Genomic DNA, 27,724 nt, shown 5'->3' on the forward strand with positions numbered 1-27,724 from the left:
CGAGGGCTGCCCATTCCCCACTCAGGCCCAGATCAATAATAATGAGTCATTGGTATGGATTAGGATGGTTTGGGTCATTAGCCAGGACTATGCAATGGGACCTTTTCTGACATTGCATTTTGTCATTTGGAGAATTAGCAGTTTGATTAATCACATTCCCAGACCCGAGGGCCACTTCTGAGCTGTTAATGCATTTCAAAAGAGCAGCAGTAACGTATAGCAAAGCAGCAAAGCAGCCGGCTGGGGAGGCTGCCAACCCTTTCCTGTTCCAAGAGGGCTGCTTGGATCCAGAACTCTGCTCTATCAGCCTCCCAGCAAGAAACAGATGGCACACTCAAAAGGGCTGACTGAAAAGAGTTTAATGAAGGAACTTCTTACAGAGGTGTGGGCAGGATCCAGTGGATGGTGAAGCCCCCCTGGCTAGCAACGGCTGGAGGCCATTTCCACCCAGGGCCCGAAGGAACAAAAGGAGGAAGCAGTTTCAAAAGTAGTGAGAGCTGTGGGAAAGGGCACCGCACAGAAGCAGCTGTGGTCTTTGGTAGAGGAAGGCAGAGTGGAGAAACAGTAGGGTAGGGAATGGATCTGGGGGCCAGAGATGGGTTCTCCACCAGGACCAGGCTGACAGGACGGCGTGGCCTGCTGTCTAACCCCTCTGCCCATCCCAATGGCTGCATTTAGCCTCCCCAGCATCAGAGCCAACATGCCCTCCACCCTGCCCAGGGCTTCACTGAAAAACAAGGCAGTTGTGTGCTAAAACACAACTTGCACGTTTGCAACCAGAGATGATTTTGCCCCCTAGGAGACAGTTAGTTGGCAACGTCTGGAGACATTTTTGATTGTCACAACTTGGGTTCCTGGCATCCCTGTGGGTAAAAGCCAGGGATGCTGCTAAACATCCTAGGATACCCAGGATAGGGCCCAGTGACAAGGAACCATCTGGCCATAATGTCAATACTGCCAACATAAGAAACTGTGCTTTGGACTAACTGCTCTGGCTCCTGTCATAGGCCTGGCCTCTTCTGTCCCTCCCTCTGCCTCCAGCTGGGCCCTTCCTTGCGCCCTCTCATCCAGCCACAAGTTAGGGTGGCCCCCAGCCCTCTCTCCAGGCTGCCCACTTTGGGCTGACTCTCAGTGGTGTCTTAGCACGCTGCCTTCTTCCTCTGGCTGGCATCTGTGATTCTCTGTATCCCTGCCTCCCTCTCAGGCTGCAGGCGCCTGTTCACAGGCAAGCCCTGCTCCTGATTCCAAATCCTTGTATCTGCACCCTGTCCTCCGCCGTCTCCCCTCAAAGGCCGCCTGTCCTCTAGACCCTATGCCCATCACCCCCTCCAGCCTTGACTACCTTCTCAGTAATTTTTCTCTTTGCAATTGATAGTTCTTTTGGGTCCACCCCTTCTAAACATCATGGAACAAAGCAGATTTTTTCTCAAGCTAGCCAAGGTCAAGCTCAAAACTATTTACACTCTTATTTATGCCCTTAGTTCCCCTGGAATGCTCTCCCCACAAAACACATACACTTGGATTTCACTGATGGTGCAGGTCTCGGGAGTTGCTGAGCCTGTGCCTTGCAGAGGCTTCTCTGGCTGAGAAACCAGGAAAGTCTGCCAAAAGTAGCCTCTCCCTATGCTCCCCAGGGAGAGGGCTCCTTAGCAGCCACTGCAGTGGGGAAGGGCCCAAGCCCTCCTGGACGGAGGGAAGGCCAGCAGAAGCAAGAGGGCTAAGGTTGGGCCAGGGAGGGGGTGCAGGGTGACTGTGCTGCCCACCCCTCACTGCAGTCCCACCAGCTCGGTGATGGGCGGGGTCTGTACCATGAACTCCTCATAACGACTGAGAAACAGCCTGAAGCGAGCCAGGTAAGAGTCCTCGTTGTACGGCAGCTGTTTCTTATGGAGGTACTGGGACACCACGGGCTTCACCTGCCAGGAGATGGGCAAGAGAGGCCACTGAGCCAAGACCCCCTCCCCATGGGGAGCCCTTCCTCCTCTCAGCCCCAGCGCCTGTCTCCTGGTTCCATGATGTTCTGGAGGAGCTGAGGGGCAGCAGGGGTAGGTGGGATTCCTGCCTCTCCCCTCCCAGCAGGCAAGGAAAAGGGGTCGGGGGCTTCTCATCCACATCCCTGCACCCAGGGTGCCCAACTCCATGACAGTCCTCCTTGGCACAGGGAATAAAAACTGGGGCTCAAAAAAAAAAACAAAAAAACTGGGGCTCCCTTTGACCAAGCACCTACTGTGTACCCAGCATTTCAGGTCCATCTCCTTTTATCCTTAAAGCCTGCCAGCAAGCACTGCTTACTCTCATCTTCCAGATGAGGAAGCTGCAGCCCCTCGACATTCAGTTAACTTGTCCAGAGTCACCGTGGGAGTAAGAAACCCACACGTCTCTGATCAGAAACGCACACTGCTGCTTGTGCACAGGGCTGACCTTCCAGGGTACTTCAGGCCAGGCCAGCCAGGGGGCCCAGGGTTCAGGTGGACCCTGAGGGTCACCCCCCTCTGCCCTCGGATAGTCGGTTCATCCAGCCCAACCCCCACTTACCTTCAGGCACATATTGTCAGAGAGCCGGGGGAAGAAGTGATGTTCCACGTGGCAGCTGATGATGGAGTGGCCAAAGGCCCAGTCCAGCACAGGCAGCCGTGGCAAGTTCAGCACACCCAGGCTCATCATGTGAATCCGGGGGGGTTTCTTGTCCCGGGAGAACATGGGCAGCCCAATGTGCTGTGACAGACACGGGGGTCACACCCTAGGGCTGGGCTGGGCAGCCCTGTACCTCCCCACCCTGCCCTGGACATCCTCACCTACCACTTGGGGACCCAGTGGGTCCTTCTGCCTCCCTCACTCCCACTCTGGCAGGACCCGGAGAGGCGAGAGGAGGCTGGGACTCTTCCGCCTGTGCTCTGAACTCAGTCTCACCCATCTCTGGGCCTCTGTCTCCATCCGTACAAATGAGGGGCTTGGCCTGGATGCCCCTTGGACCTCATGGTACTGACATGCCCACTACTTCCCACTGCTTGCTCTCATGCCACTATGCCTTTGTCTCGTCCTGGAGAGACCCTTCCCTGGTTTCTTTGCACCAGTCACAATCCTGCTCAGGGCTCAAGATCAAGTTTGTGCACCCTCGTGCAGTTTTTCATTCAACAAGTATGGATAAATGCCTCCCCTAAGGGGTTTGGAAGTGAATGGAAGCATCTGCACTAGCAGGACAGGCAGGTGGCAGGATGACTCCAGCAGCGGTGCACTTTGAGATGAAGTCATCATTGGCTTCATGTCCAGGGAGCAGGGTCACATCCCTATGGAAATGACCCTGGATCTGAGTGCTGAGCCCCTGGCCCCCCATGGAGACCTCCTGTCGCAGGCTCCTCCAGCCTCGTGGCCTGCACTGGGGCCTCTGTGATGGCCCACAGCTCATGTCACTTGGGCTTATCACAGTAAGTGCCCCGAGGGCAGGAAATGGGGTCCTTCTTAATCACTTATCCCTCCACAGCACCTAATCAAGTGCCAAAGGCATAGAAGTTTCTTAAATCTTCCATCCGCCATTCACATGTAAATGGTAGCCAGTGTTGAAGAGAACTAAATTCTTTACCTGATAACCCACAGAGAGTTTGGGGTGGAAAGTGGAGGAATGAATGCCCCTCTTCTCTCCCTAGAACACTGAGTAGGTGGAGAGTGGGGCGGGGGGGGGGGGGGGGGGGGGGGGGGGCGGCTCACCTGGAAGATGTTCACGTGGAGGTAAGGGTGGGCCAGCAGGGATCTGGTGGTGAGCATGCAGAGCAGGGCGGAGCCAGGGCTCCTGAAGCCAGACACGTTCAGGAGCACCCAGTAGTGAGCATAGAGGCCCAGGGAAATCAGGCCCAGCGACCGCGCAGCCGACCTGAGCTCCACCTTCCTCAGCCGCTCTGCCAGAGGGAGCAAGACATAGAGTAGTGCCGGGGTCGGGGTCGGGGAGGGCAAGGTGCTGCTCCGACACAAGCCGGCTCCCTGTGGCCCCAGTGCTGCTAACTAGTGAGCTAACTAGGGCCAAGAGTGCATCCACACAGTCCCGAAAAGTACATCCACCCATTTTCTGGATATGGAAGCAGAGTATTAAGCAACTTGACCAAGGCCACTCTGCTAGTAAGTGGCAGGGACCCAGGGCTGGGACCCAGGTGTGCTGCCCTCCCGCCCCTCCTTCCGCCGTACGCTATCGCTCCCATGATATTAACATGCAGTGTAACCTGAGGCATGTGCGAAGTGTTTTTATATGCATGACCTCACAGTGCTCTCACACCACCCTTGAGGACCAGGTGAGAACCTGAGTCAGAGTGGTTAAATTACCTGCTGATGGTCATCAGCCAGTAAGTAAGTGGCAGAGCCAGACGTGGCCCTGGGTCCAGGGCCCTTCCACCCTGCATGGCTGTCTCAGGCCTCCGGGAAGCCAGGAGGGGAAGTAAGGAAAGCGGGGAAGCAGGTCGTGCCAGGGCACAGCCCTGGCATACTCACCCACAGCCACCAGTGGGGTTATGATGGGGATCAAGAGAGGAGCCAGGAACATGTACACATAGCGGTTGAGGCAAGGCAACCTCCACGTGCTTGAGTCCCCCAGGCCCAACACGTTGGTGTAACCGTGGTGCATCTTGACATGTCCATACTTGGCGTACTCTGCACTGAAGGCAGAGCATACCTGGAGGAGGGGCCAGAGAGGGCACCGGAGTCCATGTCGGGCACAGTCAAGCAAAGCAGGACCTTTGCGAGCCCCGAGAACACCCACCATCCCCAGAAGCTGCATTTCCGGGGCCTCCCTGCCTCACACCCCCCAGCTACCCACACCATCAGCTCGCAGGTATCCATGACCACAGGGTGGCAGCCAGTCAAAAGAGCTGCACCCACTCAGTGTGGCGATGCTAAGTGTTTGGAGGTGGGAAGCAACTGGGAAGCCCCAGTTGCCACTCTGTCACTGACCACCCGGGCAAGCCTGCAGGCCTGAAGGGGGCTGTCAGGGGGGTAAAGCTCTTGGCACCCTATTGCAATTATTTTGTGCCTGTTTCTCTTGGAAACCTCTGTATCTTCAGAGCACTGCTTTGCATTCTGAGCCCCTGGCAGTGTGGGGAGGGGTGCAGGAGTGACCTATCTGTGAGGGTGGCGACCAGGACCAGGTGCCCCGGTGGGGGCTGAGTGTGAACTGCTCCCCAGGGCCGACTCCTCTGGTCTGAGCCCTCGTCCTCGTCCTCATGGGATTCTTACAAACGGCCTAGGAGCCGCAGCAGGACAGCAGTTCTGGACTCGGAGGAGGGCAGTTGTTCCAAATGCAAAAGCAGCACTAAGGTGTTTCTTATGCAGATACATGCAAATTAAAATGCAGATGTCGGCCTCCTCCTATATTTTAATCAGGCCAGAAGATTTTGCTAATTTTGTCGAAGAGGCCGCCTGCCTGTTTCCAGAAGAACACCAAGAGTTTCCCAGTTGGGATCACTGTGAGCCTCGTGAAGACAGCAGAACAGCCTTCACCGAGTGCTGTGTCCTGCACCTCACACGTGTCATGTGTTCATCTTCCAAGCCCAGCGGGTCAGCGGCCTTATGATCCACCCTTGATAGAAGCAGAAACCAAGACAGAGAGAGGCCACGTGACCACCCCAGGTCACCCAGGGAGGAAGGTGGCAGAGGTAGGATTTGAACCCAGAATCCACCCAAGACAAGCCATCAGACAGACCCCTGAGACGAGCCACCAACTGCAAGGCAGCGGGTCCCCGGGCTCTGGATCCAGGCAGCAGAGGCAAAGCCAGGAGAAGACAAATCAGGAAAGACATTGTCTTCACGCTCCATCTGCAGAAACTTGGACTAAAACGGCAGGAAGATGTAACCGGCAGGAAGATGTAACCGGAAGCTCCAGCCAAGGACACCGAGGGGCACAGCAGGGACGCTCCGAGGAAGCTGTACCGCAGACAGACCTGCCCAATGGGCACAGCCCGGCCCGGCCCGGGAGGCAGGACGAGGGCTCTGCTCCAGGGAGGTAACCTGCCCAGGGATGGGTTGCGCTCGCTGCTTTTGTCACCTGTTTTGACATCTCTTCCAGGCCTTCGGGTCTCCAGAGCACGTGCCCACTGGGGCCCCGTGGTTGGTTCCAGTTCCAGGCAGAGGCTTCCAGCCCCTGGTGCTAGGGGCTGCAGCTGGGGGCCGCTGGGCCGTCCTCGGAGGCCAGCCTGCCTCTGGCCAAGGCCTGCGAGCGTGTATTTGGAATCTCAAGTTCTACCCCATGGAACTTGGAAGAAGCAGCTTTTTTTTTTTTTTTTTAAGAAACCATATATATTTTTAGATTTTATTTGCTTATTTAAGAGAGAGAAAGCACGAGCAGGGAGGAAGAGGAGAGGGAGAAGCAGACTCCCCACTGAGCAGGGAGCCCAATGCAGATGCAGCGCTGGATCCCAGGACCCTGAGATCATGACCTGAGCCGAAGGCAGCCGCTCCATCAACAGAGCCAGCCGGGCGCCCTAGGGTAGGTGTCGCTTCTTCCTGTGGCTATGCTCTGTGCCCCTCAGGAAAAATTAATTAAGGGCCCCGGTCTCTTAGCAGCACTCAGGCACTGCAAGTGGCCAGAGTGTGCACGGGGCAGGCACCAGGGCACGTCCTCTTGACACTTCCCTCCACTCAGCGTCAGGGACCCCAAGTATCTCCTCGTTCACCTATTCCTTCACTTGGCTGTCTGCACTCGGAAGCACCCTCAGACCTCTGCCAAGGGCCAAAGATAGTTAACAGCTAAGGCGGTGGTTTGAAAAAACTGACCCTTCAAATAGGTAATACATTTATATAATTCAGAATTCAAAAACTATGCAGTTACAGCTCTTCCTACCTCAGTGAGGCCCCAGGTCCCCGCTTTCCTCCTGGGAGGTCCTTGATCTCTTACGTGTCCTCGAATATTTTTTTAAAGATTTTATTCATTTATTCATGAGAGACACAGAGAGAGAGAAAGGCAGAGACACAGGCAGAGGGAGAAGCAGGCTCCATGCAAGCAGCCCGATGTGGGACTCAATCCCAGGACTCCAGGATCACGCCCTGGGCCAAAGGCAGGCACCAAACCGCTAAGCCACCCAGGGATCCCCATGTCCTTGAATATTATTTTTTAATTTTTTAAAGATTTTTTTTTTTTTTTTATTCATGAGAAACACAGAGAGAGAGAAAAAGTGAGTGAGAGAGAGAGAAGCAGGCTCCATGCAAGGAGCCCAAAGTGGGACTCGATCCCGGGTCTCCAGGATCATGCCCTGGGCTGAAGGCAGTGGCTCTAAACCGCTGAGCCACCCGGGCTGCCCTTTTATTTTTTTAAACGAACAATGACCTGGCAGTATTAAAACCCATGATAATAAAATTATGATGCAAAGTTGGGATGTAAACAGGTCATTCTATTGGATTGGGAGGGGAGGGGCAGGACAAGACAGGTGATGGCTGCAGGCTGTTGGAAAAGGAATGGGGATGGGACAGGCAAGAGGGACAGATCTGGGAGGAGCAAGAGGGATTAAGGGCTATGACCAGGTTTCCAGCTTAGGGTTTAGGGCATGGTGGGATCACTGCAAGGTGGGCACAGGGGCAGGGGGCAAACAAGCATGGACCAGATGGGACGGAAAGGTGCCTTGCTGTCCCGGACCAGCTGCCCTGAGGCAGGACAGGCCCCGGGCTCCCTCCAGGCCCTCTCTCACTGATTCCGAGGAGCTGAGCAGCCCCTTCATGTTGGCTTCAGGGTGGTGGGGACCTCTGGGGCTCCCCGGGCCTCAGCAATAGGTTTGTCAGATAAAGTATAGGACCTGCAGGTGAATTCAAATTTCAGATAAGCAACCAATTCTTGTAGAGTATATCCCAGATGCACCCCTGGGCTCTACCCACTAGGTGCCAGTAACATGCACGCACGCACACACACACACACATACACACATACCAGTCACAACAGCCAAAGATATCTGGAGATACTGGTCCTATCCCTGCCATGTGCTCCCTGTGCTTTCTGTGCTCTCTCTGTGTTCACACCCTACACACCACCTGGTTGATGCCCCTGTCACATTCCACCTGCCCTGATCCCTGGCTACACATTTTAAGGGTGAGCAGCCTTGGCCAAGTGACTTAACCTCTCAGACCAGTGTTTCCTTATCTATGAAGTGAGTGTAATCACAGCTTCCACTCACAGGGAGGCATCACTACTAAATGCAACAATTTGCATAAAGTACACAGTAAGCACCCAGTAAGTGTCTGATGATATAATCGGGAATTTTATTATTTCCATGTCATTCATGTGTATCTGTTTCCCCACCTGACTATGAGCCCTTGGGGAACTAGAAGCGGGTCTGGGTCATTGTTGTGACCCCAGCACCCAGTGGAGGACTTGTCAGGGAGGAGCAGCTCAGTGATGTGGACAACACTGCTGGCCCATTGCCACTCAGCCTGGACTGACGCTGTCCCAGCCCCGGATCCCCCAGGGTGTCCTCGCCCTGCTGGGGAGCCACTATCGTGCTCATGGGGAGTTTGCCCTCTCCTCCCCAAGCTCCTCCCTCAAGGCTGCAGTCCTCACACTTGGGCTGCCATCCACACATGGACTCCCTGGCCCTGCTCCAGGGTCCTCTGCCTCCGAGGGCCATATGCAAGGCCACCACGGTCCCTGCCACCAGGAATCGGGCCTTACAGACCAACGGGAGTAGGGATTGCCACGAGACCCTCTTCCCAGAGTCCTTGGGCTTATCTTTGAGGAAGCTACACCAAAGCTGAGGACAGTGGGGTGGGGGCTACTTGAAAGTCCATTTTCCAAATCTGAACATGGTAAAATGGCAGAGATACACACACACACACACACACAGTCCAATGTCAATTTCCTGGTCTGGCTATTGAAGGAGACTCATACACATGTAACTTGTAATAAATATAAATGTTATATAAAAAGGGGCACCTGGGTGGTTGGGATCAAGCCCCACATCGGGCCCCATGCTCAGTGCAGAGTCTGCTCATCTCTCTCCCTCTGCTCCTCCCCCTACTCACACACACACACACTCCCTCCCTCTAAAATAAATAAATAACATCCTTTTTTTAAAAAGATGTTATTTATTTATTCATGAGAGACACAGAGAGAGAGAGAGAGGCAGAGACACAGGCAGAGGGAGAAGCAGGCTCCATGCAGGGAGCCCAATTCAGGAGCTGATCCTGGGCCCCCAGGATCATGCCCTGGGCCGAAGGCAGGCACCAAACCGCTGAGCCACCCAGAGATCCCCCAAGTAACATATTTTTAAAAAAAGGATATAAATGTAACTAATGGGGAAAGGTGGGTGAAGGGTACCCTGGACCTCTCTGCCATATTTTTGCCACGTCCTGTGAATCTATAATTATTTCAAAACTAAAGTCTGTTTGTTCACAAAAGTATATTTTGTACTACAGATCTAGTCTTGCCCTCTGAATAAATTTTTAAAATTAAAAAAATTAAAAATCACAGTCGGGCATACTCAGACCGATGCCCCACAGGATTCGGGTGGGGACAGAGAGCCACAGTCGGGTGGCTGTTAGAGAGACAGCCCAGAAGGTAATGGCCACACTGAACTTGAGAATCGGGCCCAGGCTGGGGCTTCTGAGCTCTACATGGGACTCCAGCAAAGGTGATGACATTCCCCTGTGTGACACCCCTTCCCTCAGGGCAGAGCCAGCCCCCCCCACCCCCCCCACCCCCCCCCCCCCCCCCCCCCCCCCGCCCAGTTTCCTTGGATCAGCTGTGACCCCACCCCTGCAGCACAAAGCCAACTTTTAGAAGGAAGGTTTGAGGTTGAGACACACTAAAGAGCTTAGTACTGGATCGACTTGTTCTCTCCCACTCAGGAAGCAACTTTTTTTTTTTCTTTAAGATTTATTTATGGGCAGCCCCGGTGGCGCAGTGGTTTAGCGCCGCCTGCAGCCCAGGGCGTGATCCTGGAGACCCTGAATCGAGTCCCACATCAGGCTCTCTGTATGATGCCTGCTTCTCCCTCTGCCTGTGTCTCTGCCTCTCTCTCTGTCTCTATGAATATATAAATAAAATCTTTTAAAAAAAGATTTTATTTATTTATTCATGAAAGACACAGAGAGGCAGAGACGTAGGCAGAAGGAGAAGCAGGCTCCCTGCAGGAAGCCAGACCCCGAACTCGATCCCAGGACCACGGGATCCCAAGATCACGGGATCAAGACCTGAGCCGAAGGCAGATGCTCAACCACTGAGCCACCCAGGTGTCCCTACTAAGGAAGCATCTTGACTGTGAGTGAAATACAGAGAAGTCCATAAAGCCCTCGGATTCGTTGCGGGGGAAGGGGGCGTTGATCCTTCTCAAGCTGTGGGATTAAAACCAAGGACTGCCCTGCCCACCCCATCCTGCCCCCACCCTCCTGTGGTCTCATCACATAACCTAGGACAGAGGGGGCAGGTGCTCTTGGAGGGAAAGCCAGGACCATCACTGGACTGGGGGGAGGCTCAGAGGCTCACCAGCAGGAGGAACAGAATGTTCTCATGTAGACCAGAAATGGGAAGCTCACTCTAGTGCGGGTTGGGTGTATGACTGGGGATACCTCAAGAAACAGCCACAACTGGAGTGTCACTGCGCTGTCCCTCCTGCCTGCCCCTCCCCCCAGATCCCAGTGGGCAGAGAGGACCAGGCCCCTATCCCACCCTGCAGCTCAAGCCAGCGGACCTGGAGACAAACCTGGCCAAACCCAGGTGCATGGGGACACCAAAGACACTCACTGACGCCCTGGGCTACAGACCAGAAAACTAGATCATTCTATAGTAAGGACACTTACACACATGTAACTTGTAATAAAGTTCTTGAGGATGAAGGCTGGGGTGGAGCACAGGTGGCCAATGAGAGGAGGATCAAAGAGAGAAGACTACACGACACAGCAGAAGTGGGGAGTCGGGGGTCCAGGAGTGTCCCGGGCAGCGAGAACACATCCTCACAGAGAACAGGTGGTGGGCAGCAGATGTGCACACACACACTCACACACTCACACACTCAGATCTGTCCAGCTCGGCAAAATGCATGAACCTTTCTGTCAAACACAAACAACAGGGGGATCCCTGGGTGGCTCAGCGATTTAGCGCCTGCCTTTAGCCCAAGGCATGATCCTAGAGTCCCAGGATCGAGTCCCATGTCAGGCTCCCTACATGGAGCCTGCTTCTCCCTCTGCCTGTGTCTCTGCCTCTCTCTCTCTGTGTCTCAAATAAATAAATAAATAAATAAATAAATAAATAAATAAATAATCTTTAAAAAACACACACACACAAATATAAAAAAAAATTAAAAACACAAACAACACTAACAGACAAGAACAGCGAAACTGCTAACCCTCTCCTTGCAGCTGACCGCATGCTCCCTCCAGAAAAAAGGAGCAGCGCCAACACTTGGGGAGCAGCCAAGAGTCAGGCGAATACCCTAAATCCAGATCTCCGAGGTTGCATTTAATCCTCGCACTGGCTCTGTCAGGCCAGTGATGTTATTAGATGAGGAAGCCAACGCTGAATTAAGTAACTTGCCCAAGGTCAGGCGACCAGCAGGGCTGGGCATGTGACTTCAAAGGTTGTGCCCCGACGCTGGGCCCTGCCTGGCTGCCAAGACCAGCATCCTGCCCGAATATTCCACTTGGCCCACTAAGGCCAGGGGTATGGGGAGACCCCCGGCAGGGGCATAGCCAGAACCAAACCACTTGTGACGTGTCCAGCAGCAGTCAGGACACGGAGGGGAGAACCACGCCTCCTCCACCACAGGGGGCTCACGGGCCTCTAGACAGGACCCTCTGCTCACTGGCTTTTTCCTGGACCTTTCCCCCACATCACCTGCAGAGTCATCATAATAACTACTGACAAAACACCTACCAGGAGCTCGACCTGGTGCTACGAGCTGAACATCCAAAAAAACAAAGGTGAGGCCAGGCCCTGGGGGCCTGTCTACTAGACACTGTGATTCCCTGCCGCTCTTCAGCGAGGAACCTGGGGAAGCTGGGGAAGCTTCTCAGTAGAGGTGTCCTCAGCTCCCTGCCTTCTCTCGGCATCCACCATAGCTGCCTTGTTCCCCAGAACCGAAGCCAGGGCATTCTCAGACTTTGGTGGGTATCAGATTCACCTGGGGAACCTGGTACATAGGGTGGCCAGGGCGCTCTCTTCCAACAAGCCTGGGCCTCCAGGTCATTCAGCTGCACAGTGAAATTTGACCTCTGTACAAATTCCCTGTTTTGTAAGAGTCTAAAATCCATAGCACTCACTCATCCTTAGGTGCCCCCAGGGCACCTGGCACTCAGGACAGCTTTGAAAAGTTCACACAGAGCTAATCCTAACTGCTGTGTTCCCCGCTTCTCCCCTGCCCATGATTACAAACAAGGGGGCATCTGACCCCAGCTCCAGGCCTCAGAGTCTGGCTAGCACCAATTCCCAGGGATCCCTGGAAAGGGAAATAGCTTGAAATGGACCCTGAGGATCAGAAACCTGTAGGTTCCTCTTGTTCTTAGCACTTTAGAAACGTGAGCAGGGGGACACCTGGGTGGCTCAGTGGTTCAGCATCTGCCTTTGGATCAGCTCATTATCCCGGGGTCCTGGGATCGAGTTCCTAATCAGGCTCCCCACGGGGAGCCTGCTTCTCCCTCTGCCTGTGTCTGTCTCTCTCTGTGGGTCTCTCATGAATAAATAAAATCTTAAAAAAGAAATGTGCACAGGTGGGAGAGGAGGGGAAGGGTAGAGAGGGAAGATGGAGAGCACTAAGTAAGAGATGTATAACTATAAAATGTCATCTATGTGTCTGCGCATGCGTGTTTAGGTATAGAAACCTTCATAAAGCTACATCAAGTTAATAACTGCGTTAATTGGTCATGGTAACCAGTGGCAGAAAAGCACTGCTTGGGGCCAGCTTTCATATTTGTTCCTAAGAGATCTGGGTGGCCAGGCAAAGGTCTACCTGGAAGGGGGGAGTGGAAGGGGGTAGGTTCCACAGAGGAACCTGAAAGGCCTGACACCAGCCCAGAGAGAAGGACGATCTGGCCAGAAACCTCTGGCTTTGCCCGCAGGTGAGAAGAGTGAGGCAGAATCAGGAGGGAGTCGAAGGAAGTCAGGGGAGGCTTAGGTCAGGAGAGGAGGGCATTCCTCAGGATGGCTTGGCCATCATCAAGCATCAGAGGGGCATGTTCTGGAGTTGGGACACTCTAGGCCCCTGTCCTCTCTCTCTTTACTGGCCGGGGTTCACATTTTCCTGTGAAACCAGAAGGCCCCAAAGGTGGTAGCCAGGGCAGGTGTCCTGCTAAGAGGAGGAAGTTCTATCACCACCAGTGCTACAAAGAGGCAAGTAGGTGCCCCCAGGAGAAACAGGGGTGCCCAGGCCAGGTGCACTGCCATAAGTGGACTCGAATACATTCCTCACGCAGCTCTCTACCCACCAGTGAAGCCCCCTCTCAAGGGCTTAGGGCTATGCACACATGCACACACACATGACTGTAGAGCGTGCTGCACACTTAGATACACATACCAACAGCTGCAGTGGCCTGTCCACATAGGCACACACAGCTGTGCACACCTACATGTTTCCATGGAACAATGAGATTGCAAAAGAAGAAAGAGAGAAAGAAAGAAGAAAGAAAGAAAGAAAGAAAGAAAGAAAGAAAGAAAGAAAGAAAGAAAGAAAGAAAGAAGAAAGAAAAAAGAAAGAGCAATGAGATTGCCAACACAGTACCCGTAGTCACCCTCACCCCAGCCAGGCTCACCTCCACGAAGAAAAGCTCCCAAATCTTGTTCCAGCGTTTAGACTCTGTGAGCGCACCGTGAGTGGCCAGGTGGCTGCCCTTGACAGTGAGTGTGTAGTGGCACACACCCAGGAGGGTGATGCCCAGCCCAAGGACCACGACATTCTCGGAGCGCAGGCATAAGAACCCTGTATGGAGGAAGGAGAATGGGGATGGGGGGCGGGGAGACAGGCTTTTCCTCCAGCTCTTGGAGATTTGGGCCCAAACACCCTGGCCCCAAAGCGGGCTGAAGCCCTGGGGGCTGCCAGAGGCAGCAGCGAGGCAGGTGCCCATCAGGGGAGGTCCAGGGGAAGCTCCATCCCTGGCGTGCCCCCGTGGAACATCCTCCCCTCCTCCAGTCCCTCTCATCCCTCTCAAATCCTCCCTCCCCCTCAAGCCACCAGGCCTTCCCCCTCCAGCGCCCCATTCTGGGGACCTAGGGCAGGACACTGCAACTAGACTTTCGGACTTGGGGCGAACCGTCCTTCCTGGGGTCCCCGCAGTACCACATCTCCCCCAGGCCGCGGTCCCCAGGGGTCCCCATCTCCCTCGCCACCGTCCGCAGCCGCAGCCCGGCCCCCTGTCGCCCCGTCCCGTGCCCCTCACCGGCCGGCAGGGAGAGGAGGCTGAGCGCGAGGATGGCGCAGTCCACGCCGTGGCGCTCCCACCACGAGCTCGCCCTCTCCACGTCGCGGACCAGCGCCTCCAGCTCCGCCAGCAGCGCCTCGCCCCCGCCGTCCCCCCGGGGGGCGCCCCGAGCCGGCTCCATGGGCTCCGCCGAGGCGACCCAGGAGGAGTCGGGGACGGCGTGCGGCGCCCCGCGAGGCGCACGGCGCGAGCAGGGGCGGGCGGGGGCGGAGTCACGCGCCGGCTGGGGACACCCGCCCTCGGTGTCACGGTGCGCGCCGGGCACCCGAGCGCCTCCTGCTGCGCGCGTCGGCGACCCGGCCTGGCCCCCTGGGGCACAGGGCACGTCCCGAGGAGGAGGAGCCGGGCGGATGCGCGCGGCGGGGAGGCCCCCCGGGGCGAGAACCGGCGCCGAGACCCCATGGAGAGCCACTCCAGGGCCATCTGACCGCCTGACCTCAGACACCTTCCCCGCGGTCTCCGGGTCCCCGCAGCGCCTGGCGTCGGCCGTAGCCTCTTACTCCTCCAGCCTGTGCCTGTGTCTTGGTAGCACTTGGCAGATGCGCGGGGGCCCTCTGGTCCTCGACTTTAACAGTAGTGACCCGTGGAGAATCGGCCCTCCAGCCCAGTGATTTTTGGAGTGAGAAACTCTAAAAGGAATCACCATAGAGAAAGGCATAACTATAGAGAAAACACACCCAGGGGTCATCATTCCGGGTGGATCCCTCTGCAGTTCCACTTGCTCAGGGGCACCCAGGGGCATGGCAAACAGCAGCCACCCCCCTGCCCTGGGAGCAGCGCCTGCTCCAGTCCCTTCCCCCCAGGGCAGCCCCACCCGGAGCTGCTGGAGGTCCTCCCCTCACAAGCCCCTGGGCTCTGCTGACTCCCTTCTCAGCATCTGGGGATCTGTTCTCCCTTTTCTTTTTTTTTGTTTACATTCTCCCTGGTTCCATACTAAACCCCCCTTTCAAAATGAGGTCCAGCATGATGAGGGCAGCAGCATTTCAGAGATCTTTGGGAAGGAGGAAGAAAAGCAGGAGGAAGAGGGGACAGAGGAGAGCCCTGTGAGGAGGCTAGGGACACTAATGAATGACTCCTGGTGTCTACCATGGCATCTTCCTTCACGAATTCTTATGAGCTTATCCCTCCGATTCCGTAGAAAAGGGTAAGATTTCTTTACCAGGTCAGTGTTCTAAGGGGCTTACAATCTAACAGACCGGTTCTTACCACACACACACACACACACACACACACACACACACACACACACGGACAAGTCTGGATCCTCATAGCTTCATCATTGGCTTCTGTCTCCTTTTTTTTTTTTTAAGATTTTTAAAATTTATTTATTCATGAGAGATACAGAGAGAGGCAGAGACACAGGCAGAGGGAGAAGCAGGCTCCCTGTAGGGAGCCCGATGCAGGACTCAATCCCAGGACCCTGGGATCACAATCTAAGCCATAGGCAGATGCTCAACCACTGAGCCACCCAGATGCCCCGGCTTCTGTATCCTTATTAGGTTTTGTGTTTCCTCACAACCCCGCAAGGATGGTATCTTTCCCGTCTGATTCACAGAGGCCCAGAGAGATGAACTGATCTGCCCAACACCCAGCCCAAATTTACTAAATGGCAGAACTAGAACTCAAATCCAGGGTGTCTCCTCCAAATTCAGTTATCTTTTGTTTATATCAGATTCTTAAGACTGAGAAGGGGGAGGTGCCCTCTCCCCAGATATACTAGAATTTTCAAGGCGGGGACATGTACAATTTTTATTTTTTATTTATTTATTTTTTAAAAAGATTTTATTTAGGGATCCCTGGGTGGCGCAGCGGTTTGGCGCCTGCCTTTGGCCCAGGGCGCGATCCTGGAGACTCGGGATCGAATCCCACATCAGGCTCCCGGGGCATGGAGCCTGCTTCTCCCTCCGCCTGTGTCTCTGCTCTCTCTCTCTCTCTGTGACTATCATAAATAAATAAAAAATTAAAAAAAAAAAAAATTTAAAAAAAAAAAAAAAAAAGATTTTATTTATTTATTCATGAGAGATACAGGGAGAGAGAGAAGCAGAGGGAGAAGCAGCCTCCATGCAAGGAGCCCGATGTGGGATTCGATCCTGGGTCTCCAGGATCACACCCTGGGCCGAAGGCGGGCACTTAACTGCTGAGTCACCCAGGGATCCCAGACATGTACAATTTTTAAAAGCATATTTGATATTAATATGCAATATGATAATACAATTATATAAAGGTGGAATTCCATGGCTTTTATCATATAAACTAGGAAACTTCCTACCAAGGTAGGAAGAAAGTACCAAGAATACCCTCACTTCCCCCTGGATATCTAAGTGACGTTATGAAACAAATGCTGAAAGGATGCCTGGGTGGCTCAGTGGTTGAGCACCTGCCTTCTGCTGGAGTTGTGATCCCAGGGTCCAGGATCAAGTCCCGCATCAGGCTCCTTGCAGGAAGCTGGCTTCTCTCTCTGTCTCTGCCTCTCTCTCTCTCTCTCTCTCTCTCTCTCACGAATAAATAATTTCTTAAAAAAAAAAAAAAAAAGGAAGCAAATGCTGAGTGTCAAACAGGAGCAGAGGCAAAATGTGCATTAGAGGATCTCCAGGAGCCAGGAACTCCCATGGTGGGGCGGGCTGGCTGGCAGTCTCCCTGGAGAGAGGCAGATTTAAACCTGGCTGAGAAGGAAGAGAACAAGGCATTCTGGGTCTTCAAGACATGGAGAGGGTTAGGAGATTGTTAGGGGCGGAGCCAGGTGCTGGGGTACAGAGAATGGCAGACAGAGAGGTGGGGGCTTGCTCCTGGAGGCCCAGGGAGCCATAGCAGCTTCTAGAGCAAGGGAGTGACTCGCATAATGTGTTCAGGAAGGGTCACAGGCATAGCGGAGTAGCCCACTGGAGTGCACGAGACTAATTTGGAGACTGTTTCAGCACCCTAAAACAGGAGGGTACTGACGATGTAGATGGCAAGGGAGGGGTGTTGTAGGATGGAAGAGGGGTAAGTCAAAATCTGGAAGACTGAGATAAACAGTTCACTGAAGGAAATGTACAGATGGCCTGTGGGCCCATGAAAAGATGCTCCACATCATCAGTCTTTAGGGAAATGCTATTTCAGACCTGCTATTTCCTAAATGCCAATCGCCAGGCACCACTAAACATTGGCGAGAGGGTGTGGAGCAACTGACCTCTCATTCGGGCTGACAAGGGTACGAGGCGATACAACCCCTCTGGAAAACAGTTTGGCAGTTTCCTGTTAAGGTTAAATATACACTTATCCTATGACCCAGCAAGGCAGCTCCCAGATCTTCAACCAACAGAAATAAAAACATGTGTCCCCATAAAAATGTGTATCTCAGGAACGCCTGGGTGGCTCAGTGGTTGAGCATCTGCCTTTGGCCCAGGGTGTGATCCTGAAGTCCCAGGATCAAGTCCCACATCGGGCTTCCTGCATGAGGCCTGCTTCTCTCTCTGCCTGTGTCTCTGCCTCTTCCTGTGTGTATCTCATGAATAAATAAATAAAACTTTTTTTAAAAATGTGTATCTCGATGATCAAAACAGCGTTGTTCATCATAGCCACATTGGAAATAACACGAATGTCCATCAACGGGAGAATGGACGGACACACGGGTACCTCCAAACACCCATAATATAAAAGAGCAGCTGGTGCAGGCAACAGTGCGGACGGACGAACAGTGTGGATAAGCTGACGCAGCCCTGCAGACAGAATGCTGAGGGAAAGAAGCCATCCACAGACCAGAACCTACTGTATGATTCCATTTATAGGAAGGTTAAGGATAGTAGAACTAATATACGGCGATAGAAATCAAATCAGTAGTTGCCCAGGGAGGAGTGAGTGGGGGACAGTAATTGCAAAGGGACCCAAGGAAACTGTCTGGAAGAATAGCGATGTTCTGTATCTTCCTGGGGTCATGTTCACACAGGTGTGTATGTTGGTCTACAGTCATCGACCTGCACACTCAGAGTGGGTGTATTTTATTATGGTTAATTATACCTCAGTAGAGTTGACTAAAGTGAGAACAAGATAGGAAGCAGATGCTCTCTTTTTTTTTTCATCTTTTAAAAAAGGATTTTATTTATTTATTCATGAGAGACACACAGAGGGAAGCAGAGACACAGGCAGAGAGAGAAGCAGACTCCCTGTAGGAAGCCTGATTCAGGACTTGATTCCGGGACCCGGGATCACGACCTGAGCCAAAGGCAGACGCTCAGCCACTGAGCCGCCCAGGTGCCCCAGATTCTCTTTTTAAATGGAAAGAGCCTGATTAGAGCTGAACACGGGCATGCCCGAGGCATACACTCAACAGAAATGCAAAGAAAGATCCATAGCCAGTGTACTCAAAATAGGCAAACCCTGGGGACAACTCAAATATCCCCCAATGCTACAATGATAAATGAAATGTGGAACGTGCATGCCGGGGTGTATTATACAGCCCGAACCTAATGTTGAACAACCTAAACCAGACGCAACAGAGGACAGACTCCACTTGGTTCCATTCATATTAAGGGCACCTGGGGGGCTCCATGGTTGAGCATCTATCTGCCTTCAGCTCAGGGCATGATCCTGGAGTCCCGGGATCAAGTCCCTCATCGGGCTCCCTGCAGGGAGCCTGCTTCTCCCTCTGCCTGTGTCTATGCCTCTCTCTCTCTGTGTCTCTCATGAATAAATAAATTCCAAGAAAGAAAGAAAGAAAGAAAGAAAGAAAGAAAGAAAGAAAGAAAGAAAGAAAGAAAGAAAGAAAGAAAGAAAGAAAGAAAGAAAGAAAGAAAGAAAGAAAGAAAGAAAGAAAAGAAAGAAAGAAAGAAAGAAAGAAAGAAAGAAAGAAAGAGAAAGAAAGAAAGAAAGAAAGAAAGAAAAGAAAGAAAGAAAGAAAGAAAGAAAGAAAGAAAGAAAGAAAGAAGAAAGAAAGGAGGGAGGGAGGAAAGAAAGAAAGAAAGAAAGAAAGAAAGAAGAAAGAAAGGAGGGAGGGAGGAAAGAAAGAAAGAAAGAAAGAAAGAGAAAGAAAGAGAAAAAAAGAAAAAGAAAGAAAGAAGAAAGAAAGAAAGAAAAGAAAGAAAGAAAGAAAGAAAGAAAGAAAGAAAGAAAGAAAGAAAGAAAGAAAGAAGAAGAAAGAAAGTTAGTTCCATTCATATAAAATTCAAAAACAGGCTTAGGATGGCTGTTACTGATGGGGGTAGTAACCAGAAGGGGACACATAAGGGTTTGGGGGGGCTGGTAAATGTTTTGTTTCTTGATCTGGGGGTTGGTAACCCTTTATAAAAGTCCATCATGCTATATTGCTATTATGTGTGAATTTTTCTGTATGTATATTCCATCTTAATTAAAACACTTGCTTTATTTTTCTGATTGGTAAAGTGTTTTTTTGTTTTGGTTTTGGTTTTTTTTAGAGGTGAGAATTGGAAGGCAGACGTCACCCATAAGTGGAGCAACAGTGAAGTGTGGGGACAGCAAGTTGGGGTGGCACCTCCATTCCTTTGGCCATGGGCGATGGCAGCTGAGCTTGTAGGGTGGGAAAAGCACCTGATCTCCCAGACTCTTTCCCCATTCCTTCCTCCCTATCAGCCCATCCTGACCTCTCGGCCCCACATCCCACCTCTCCCTGCTTCCAGGATCCTGCTCACGGGAGTGAGAAAGAACTGTGACTGGCCGGCCAGGTCTGCACCTTTGAGGCTCGCTGCGTGGCTTCTCATGACAGGGCCCCAGGGCCCAGCGAGCAGGCCCGGGCAGGTTCCTTGACCTCTGCCCACAGTGGGCCGCTGTCCTGCTGCCAAGGCTGCAGCCGGGGCTGGGGCCTGTCTTCTCCTCCCAGCCGGCCTCTCCTAGACCTGCCTCTGCCCCCACCCAAACCCTCACCCTTCTGCATAAGACCCAGCATATGTGAAGAGCGACAGCTTTGGAGTTGGACTTGCTTATTAACTGTGTGGCTTTGGGTGAGTTACTCAACCTCTCTGAGCTTAGTATCTTCATGGATGCAAAACACAGGCATTTGAAAAAGTGAGGTAAAGATCAATGGGCATTTTAACATTTTCTTTGTGTACCCCAACAGTTGTGCGCACCCCACTTCGGAGATCAATGGCCCACAGCCTGAGGTCTCAATTGCTCAGCATGGCCTTTGAGCACCTCCAAGCTCTAGTTCCACCTCTGACTACTCGTCTGCTTGGGGCCAGAGTAGCTGCTCCCTGACCTCTGGGAAGCTGTTGTTCCTTCCTACATCTGCCTTCGTTCCCAGGGTGATTGTTTCTACTCCCGCACCCCATCTAAACCCCACCCATCCTCCGGGGTGCTGGTGACTTCAGCCACCCCTACAAAGCTCCCATGTTCCCGTGTATTTCACACATGGCACCAATTTTATTGAGCACCTACTGTTTGCCAGGCGCTCCCACTCCGGTGTCTGTCCCTTGCCCTGACCTCATCATCTGCCAGCTAGCGTTAGACACCGCTTGTCACACACTGCCTGCCAGTGATCCCTCTCGCGCACTGTGAGCTAATCGTAGGATTCAGCATGTTCCCGGGTCTGTGTCATCCGCCTGCATGAGTCAAGATAAGTGGCACCAGCTGCTGTAACAAACAGCCCCAAGCATCTCAGCGGTGAATACAACACAGATTTATTTCTTGCTCACATCACAGTCCAATATGGGTCCGCTGGCCTTGCTCTGAGTGGTGACTCGGGGGTTCAGGCTTCTTCTATCCGGTGATGCCTCTGCCTCCAATATGGGCCATAACGATGTCTGGGATGAGTGGGGGTGGAAGAGAAAACATGAAAAGACAGTTTGAGTTCCAGATCTGGAAGTGGTACACGTCACTTCCATCCGCATCCCACTGGCCAGAATCGGGACATGCAGCCCCAACCTCACCACAGGCAGACTTGGGCTCACAGCCTTCCCGTGCCCAGGGAGAGGGGGTCATATAAACAGTAGGCGTCCTGAGGGCACAGACCCCATGCACACCTTCCTATGTTTCCCTGAGCTTCCTCCGTAACAACCCCCCTGCCACCCAACACACTCACGCACCCATCCTGCCCAGCACAGCGCCTTGTTTACCAGCTGATGGACAGGCCAGTGTGAGTCAAAACAGGCTGCCTGAAGAGAAGGGGATGGGGCTTGGCGGGGACACGGGGCCTTCCTGTTCTTCGGACAACACCCATTCCCTGGGGCCTTACACTTTGTGTGGGACATAGTAGGTGCTCAGTAAACATTGGTTGAATAAATGAATAGATTGGATGAATGGAAAGATTAAGAAAACAGGCTCAGGAGAATGGAAGGAAGAGATAAAAGCTTTTTTTTTTTTTTTTAATTAGATGATGAAGAAGACACTGGTCCAAACTTGAGACAGGTGAGCCCTCCTCCCAGGCCCCAACGGATGGGATGCCTGTGAACCAACTCAGGCAAAAATGGGGTGTGTGTGTGAAGGGATGGTGTTAGATGATGCTGGGCTTGGCCTCCCTGGGACCTATGGAGTTCCCCACCCTGGGGCAGCTATGATTCCTCCCATCTGCAATCCACATCTTTATTTGCTGGGGTTCATTGGGGTTAATTATCGTTGTGGTTGGGGTGGGGTGGGGAGGAGCCTTGCCCCAGCCCCAGGCCCTGGAAGGGAATCATGAGAGTCAGGGATAGGTTAGGAGAAATGGAAGGCTGGTACTGGGAGCTGGGGGACGTGGGATGGATTAGAAAGACACCTCCTGCCAGCAGTGTAACCATTTCTAGGCTCCACGCCTGGGTGGCCAAGCCTGTAAGCCTTCCTTGCCTCCCACCCATTCATGCTACCCCCCGCCCCAAACCATCAAAGCCCAGTGAGGTCTGGCTCCAGAAGGCAAGCGGCATTATTCACCGGGGTGGGGCCGAGCGCTCTGGGGGAGAAGTGGCCTGGCCATGGCTCAGATCTTGATCGACTGAGAGTGGGACTGGCATCCCAAGCTCCCCTGGCTCCAGCAGGGCAGGACCACATCGACGGGCCACCTCAGCGTCGGCCTCGCCTCCAAGGACCCTAGCCCTGGCCCGCCACAGCTGCCTGCCGTGTACATCCCACCTTCTAGGCTGCCAGCTGCTCTGCAGGGACGAAGCCAGGTTGGTGATGGGCCAGAGGGGCAGGTCAGGGACTGAAACAGGTAAGGGAAAGGGGGCCGGCCTTGAGCTGGTAGAGATGCTGCTGAGGCTCTGAGGCTGTCAGCCTGTCCCCACCTGGCAGGAAAGGACACCGAGGATAGGTGGCCCAGGCCACCTGTCCAAATTCCAGGGCAATCTAGGTCCTTGAAAATCCAAGGCTGGAGCTGTTAGCAACCCAGACTCCTGACCAGTGAGGCTTTCCAAGGGTCACTCGGTCCCTCCCGCTGCGTCCGTTCAGCACCACAGTCCAGTGTGTGTGAGCGACTCTGGGGTGTAGATTAGCCTGAAGGTGTGTGTTGGACCTGGTGGGGCCAGTGCCAGGGCTGGAAAGGGAGTGAGGGCCACGATTCTTGCACAGTGTGGAGACAACCGAGAACAGCGTCTAGCGTGGGGCTCTGGACTCAGACACACCACGGTCTCATTCTTGCTGTGTGACCTTAGGGGAGTTGCTTGACCTCTCTGAGCCTCAGGTTTCTGACAAAGTGACTTGGAGTGGATGAGGGTGACACTACCTAACTGACTGGGTTGCTGGAGAGAGTAATAGGATCATTTCTGTTCCATGAATATCAGCGGACCACCACAGGGCAGGGCTCATCACTAAGCAATTCCTTGGGCTACCGTACTTATAGCATTATCGTTATGGTGCATATTAGTATGATTTAAATCTAACATATATTGGTATCAATAATGATGCTAATAAATAGTTTCTATTTCCAGCGGGACAAAGGGCCCAACCATGCTCACTCCCTCTGTTTCATTCTCCTCGCCTTGTTTTCCGTGTATGCGCACGTGTGTGTGCACACGCCCGTGTTTGCAGAGGAGGGCTGGTGTTCAGGGGCCCGATGCCTCACCCCACTTCTGCTCTGCAATACTGACCACACTGTGTGGGAGGTGTGGGGACCCTGGAAGGGGAGTTTAGGACAGCCCAACAGGTGGGTTCCCACCTCTAGTTCAGGGATGCCCAGGCCTTACTGCTGCCCCCTGAACCCTCCCCACCCCCAGACTCCTGTCTACCAGGCCCCTGGGCTTGGTCATCCACCTACGGGGTGTCAAGACCTGAGCTAAGCGCTTAACATAATTTATCATCCCAACTGGCCTACTATGTGGGGTTTAATTATCTCCACTCACAGAAGGAAACCGGAACTTGGAAAGACAAACTAGCCTTCCCAGCAGGTGGTGGAGCTGTGTGCCCCAACTGGACACTCTGGCCCAGGGGAAGCCGTCCACCCAGGTCCCTCTGTAACCTGGCTGACCCAAAAGGTAGATCTGTACTCGCTTGATCCCCTTCCTTCTGGATCACTGGTCCTTCTTCCCCTACTGCCTCCATTCCCTGAGGTTCTGACACCCAACAAACCAGTCACCCAGAGAGAGTTTGAAGAAAGCTTTGTGGGAACCCTCAATTCAGGGCAAGGGGTGGGGCGAGGAGAGGTGGTGTGGGTGGCTGGAGCTTCGACCTTCCAGTCTAAAGGAGCTGGGCCCTAAAAATAATAGATAGGAGAAGGAGTCTAAAAATAGACTGTAGACAAAATCATGGAACCCTCTGTGAGTGTGTATGCACACGCACGTGCACACACCCTTCTTCTGGGAAACCTGGAGGCCCTGAAGCAAAGATCAGTGAGCAAGACCACAGAGACACACAAGCGTGCTCAGCTCACAAATAAACACAACCTTCCAGGAAAGCTCTGGGTCCAGTACACTCACCCCATGCTTGCACAGATCCATGTCAGTGTCGTCACCCACATTACACACACCCGCAGGTGCATATGCACACGCAGCCGAGAGCAGTCAGCAGCAAATCTAGAGGCTGAGCAGGAGGGCGGTGGACAGGAGTGGAGGGGGGTGGACGCAGCAAGTCCCACCTGTCCCATATCCCACTCCCCAAGTCCTGCCAGCTGAGCCCCTGTTCTGACGTGGGGAGTCCCTGAGCCACCCTTGTGTCAAGTGAGAACCTGGGGAGGTGGCTCAGTGAATAGGGTACAAGGAGCCAGAGTTTGGGGGTTTGAATCCCATAGCCCTGACACTTGTGCACTCTGCGGCTTGGAGAAATGACCTAACCTACCTGAGTCCTGGTTTCCTTACCTGTGAGGCAGGGCAGTGAGACAGTTCACAAGAGTTTGCTGTGCCCCGTATGCGTAAGTCCAAGACTTATGCTCTGAGAAGGCAGCTGGCAGCGAGCGGCCGTGCAAACTCACCAGAATCGATACCTCAGTTTTAGGCACTTCCTAGCAGGTCATCTGCCCTGAGCCTCAGTCTCCCCATCTGTAAAATGGGGCTAGGAAAGAATGCCTTCCTGCCCTTGCCACTTGAAGGACAGTGCTATGACGGTGCTGTGAGCTATGACTGTGGGGAAGGGGGAGCCTCCAGGGTCAGAGATGGTGAGGGTCAGGCCCCCTCTCCTCCCAGAGAAAGCCCCTCCCCCCCAGGAGGCCTCCCCCCCAACTACTGTTCAGGATCAACTCCCCGGAAAGGTATATATCCAGAGTGGGGAGAGGGTCCCACAGAATGTTTGCCCATGCGGACCCCCCTGAGCCCATGGAATAAGGAAGCCAGAGTGAGAGAGGGTAAAACTGGGATTTACAACTTTAAAGGATTTCCAGGTCTCACCACACTGGCATGCCCCAAGGGTCTTTCTCTAAAGACCAAATTGGTGGTTCTGAATGGACTTGCCAGAAGTTTCCCTGCCTCAGACTCCATCAGACTTGGTCATTCAGCTATAGAAACCCGGGAGCAGCTGGGCCGGTGCAGCTGTGCAGAGTCAGACTGACAAGGAGTCAGGCCCTGTGTGTGCTCTCACAGGCTGTATGACCCAAGCAACAACCTAGTGTTCTCGAGTCTTGGTGTTCTCCTCTGTCAAATGGATTAACTGACCCCCTGTAATTATTAGATGAGTCGTGTGAATCCTCAGAAACCACAGATGTAAAGTGCTGACATACAGCAGGTGCTCAATAAATGCTCACCATCATGACGAGACATGGCACCGCTGGGAGCCAGCCTGTCTGGGTTTGAGCCCTAGCCCTACCACCTCCAGCAGCGTGAGCTTGGGTACGTTTTACAAACATCTCTGTGCCTTGGTGTCCTCATTTGAAAACCAGGAATAACAACGGCGCCCGAGACCATGCGAGTAACACCCTGGAAATGCTTGGGGCGCCCCAAGTGTTGCTATGACTCTCGGACTATGGTTGGGAGGGGAGACCTGGGTCAGAGAGCGGTGCTGCAAGCCTGCTGGGGGCCCGCGGGCCTGCACCACAATCCCCTCGGTGCGGGGTGACCAGAGGAGGGGCTACCTCCTCTGGGGCTACAGGGATCCGGTTCACCCAAGACAGGACCGGTGGACCGAGGTAGGGAGAGGGACAGGGAGCCTGTCTCATGGGAAGACACATGGGGAGAAAGATGCTGACGGCAAGCTCTTCCTCTCCTCACACCACTGCCCATGCCAGGTGGGGGTTCCCCCACACCCACAGCCAATTCTCCAACTCCGGACACCAGCCGTCCTGGAACTTCATTCAGTTCTGAAGCTGACGACGGGGCTGGTGTCAGACCCCACAGGTCCCTGGGCTCGGTCCCACAAACACAAGCTCACTTCTGACCTCCCCGATCCCCAGGCTACCTGCATGTCTGTCCAACCTGGCTAAAAATTGGGGGGTTCCCAGAACCCACTGCCTCAGCCTCAATAGTTTGCTGGAACAGCTCGCAGAGCTGAGAAAAGGACTTTACTTATAAAGCGTATTATGATGAGCAGCCAGATGAGGAGATACACCAGGTCCAGAAGGGTCCTGGGTGCAGGAGCTTCTGTCCCCGTGGAGTCGGGGGGCACCGCCTTCTCAGAACATGGATGCATCATCACCTCAGAAGCTCTCTGCACCCTGTAGAGGAGGGGTGCTCATGGAGGCTTCATTGTGAAGGCATGATCGATCATTGGCCCAATCTGCAGCCTCCCTCCCCTCCCCAAAGGATGGGGAGCACTGAAACCTCCAAGGTGCTAGCCGTGGTGACCAGTCCCCACACTGAAGCTGTCCGGGAGCCCACCCAGAGTCGCCTCGTTTGAACAGAAGACACTCCTATCACCCAGGAACCCCTAAGGGACTCGGGAGCCTTGGGAAGTCTGGAACTGGGGGCAGTTACCAAATACATATTTCTTATGACGTGACCAATGGCAAAGGAGTCTGAGGTCTAGAGAGATGAGGCATCAGAAAGAGGAGGGGGGAGACTGAGCAGGAGCCCCAGTATTACAGACAGACGGGGCAGAGACCGAGACGGGGAGAGAGGCACACTCTCCAGTCACGATAAAATGCTTCTGTGGGCTTGCTCCCCCATCTCGGCTGGCTTTTGCCCTCCCAAACAGCCCCCCAGTATCTTGCCCTGTGGCTCCACAAACCAACCTGCCCTCTCTCAGCCCAGCTCCTCCAGGCAGGTGGGTCAGCCCAGGTGCTTGGGTCACCGAAGTCGCCAGCATGCCCCCCGCCCCCAAGCCGGGCTGAGTCAGACATCTGCCCAGGACGAGGCAACCCCAGGTCAAGGGGACCCAAGACCAAAGACAACCCCCACCGAAGGGTACAAGTGCTTGGGCAGCCGATACGCCATGGTTAGGCATGCAGGCTTCAATACCACGGGAATTCGTCTCTGTGGCCTGGTTTGTCCACCTGACAGCTCTGTGACCTTGGGCAACTCATAACACTGCTCTGACCCTCTGCTTTCCCACCCGTGAAATGGGGATGATCATCATGATACAGTCCTTACTTTACAGGGTTGTGGCTTTAGTGGGAGGATTAAATGTATATAAAGTGCAGACACCTTATAAGCTCTCAACATTAATAGTAAAAATATGAAAGCTTACCTCTGGGGACAAGGTGGCTGAAGGGACCCAGGTCAGGGAGCCTGAGCTTTCCTTAATTAACTGGGACCTGAGGAATGTCACAAAACCTCTCTGATGGTTAATCTCTTCGCCTATGGAATAGGACTAAAACTCCTCACCTACATATCTTGTAGGATTAGGAGGAAGTTTTGGATGAAATCTAATGTTCAATATAATGGGGCCAGGTCAGTGGGCCTGCGATTCCCCCTCCAGAAAAGATGCCCTGGATCCTCCAGGAAAGGATTCCCCAGGGGGTCCTCCCACCAGATGGAGGCCCATCCTTGGCCCGCTGACCATTCCTTCCCTGCCTCATAAAGCCCCCACACCCCAGCTGGTGGGATGAGGAGGCCGTGCTGTCTCCAGGATCTAGTGGGATTGGTGGGGTGGCATACGG

The 27,724-nt window shown here is 53.6% G+C and overlaps 1 protein-coding gene across 1 annotated transcript; it reads right to left on the reverse strand.

The window, feature by feature from the left end:
- Window positions 1-344: 344 nt before the first annotated feature.
- Window positions 345-27,059, reverse strand: FADS6 (fatty acid desaturase 6). Its single transcript, XM_041726850.1, has 7 exons — window positions 27,034-27,059; window positions 14,329-14,846; window positions 13,705-13,871; window positions 4,477-4,657; window positions 3,706-3,893; window positions 2,536-2,715; window positions 345-1,916 (listed from the first exon to the last, which is right to left on the reverse strand). The coding sequence occupies exons 1-7, from the start codon at window positions 27,057-27,059 to the stop codon at window positions 1,767-1,769; spliced, it is 1,410 nt and encodes a 469-aa protein (XP_041582784.1). The 3' UTR covers window positions 345-1,766.
- Window positions 27,060-27,724: the final 665 nt, after the last annotated feature.

Source organism: Vulpes lagopus, chromosome 12 (genome assembly GCF_018345385.1).
Source record: "Vulpes lagopus strain Blue_001 chromosome 12, ASM1834538v1, whole genome shotgun sequence".
NCBI lineage: Eukaryota > Metazoa > Chordata > Mammalia > Carnivora > Canidae > Vulpes > Vulpes lagopus.

What these genes read in the sequence shown, in the direction of transcription:
- FADS6 (XM_041726850.1), bottom strand. Translation starts at nt 27,059, where the DNA reads ATGGCGTATCGGCTGCCCAAGCACTT. An exon ending in CCTCCTCTCCCTGCCGGCCG is followed by an intron (nt 13,872 to 14,328) that starts GTGAGGGGCACG and finishes TCCTCCATACAG; the next exon opens with GGTTCTTATGCCTGCGCTCC. An exon ending in AACCCCACTGGTGGCTGTGG is followed by an intron (nt 3,894 to 4,476) that starts GTGAGTATGCCA and finishes TCCCTCTGGCAG; the next exon opens with AGCGGCTGAGGAAGGTGGAG.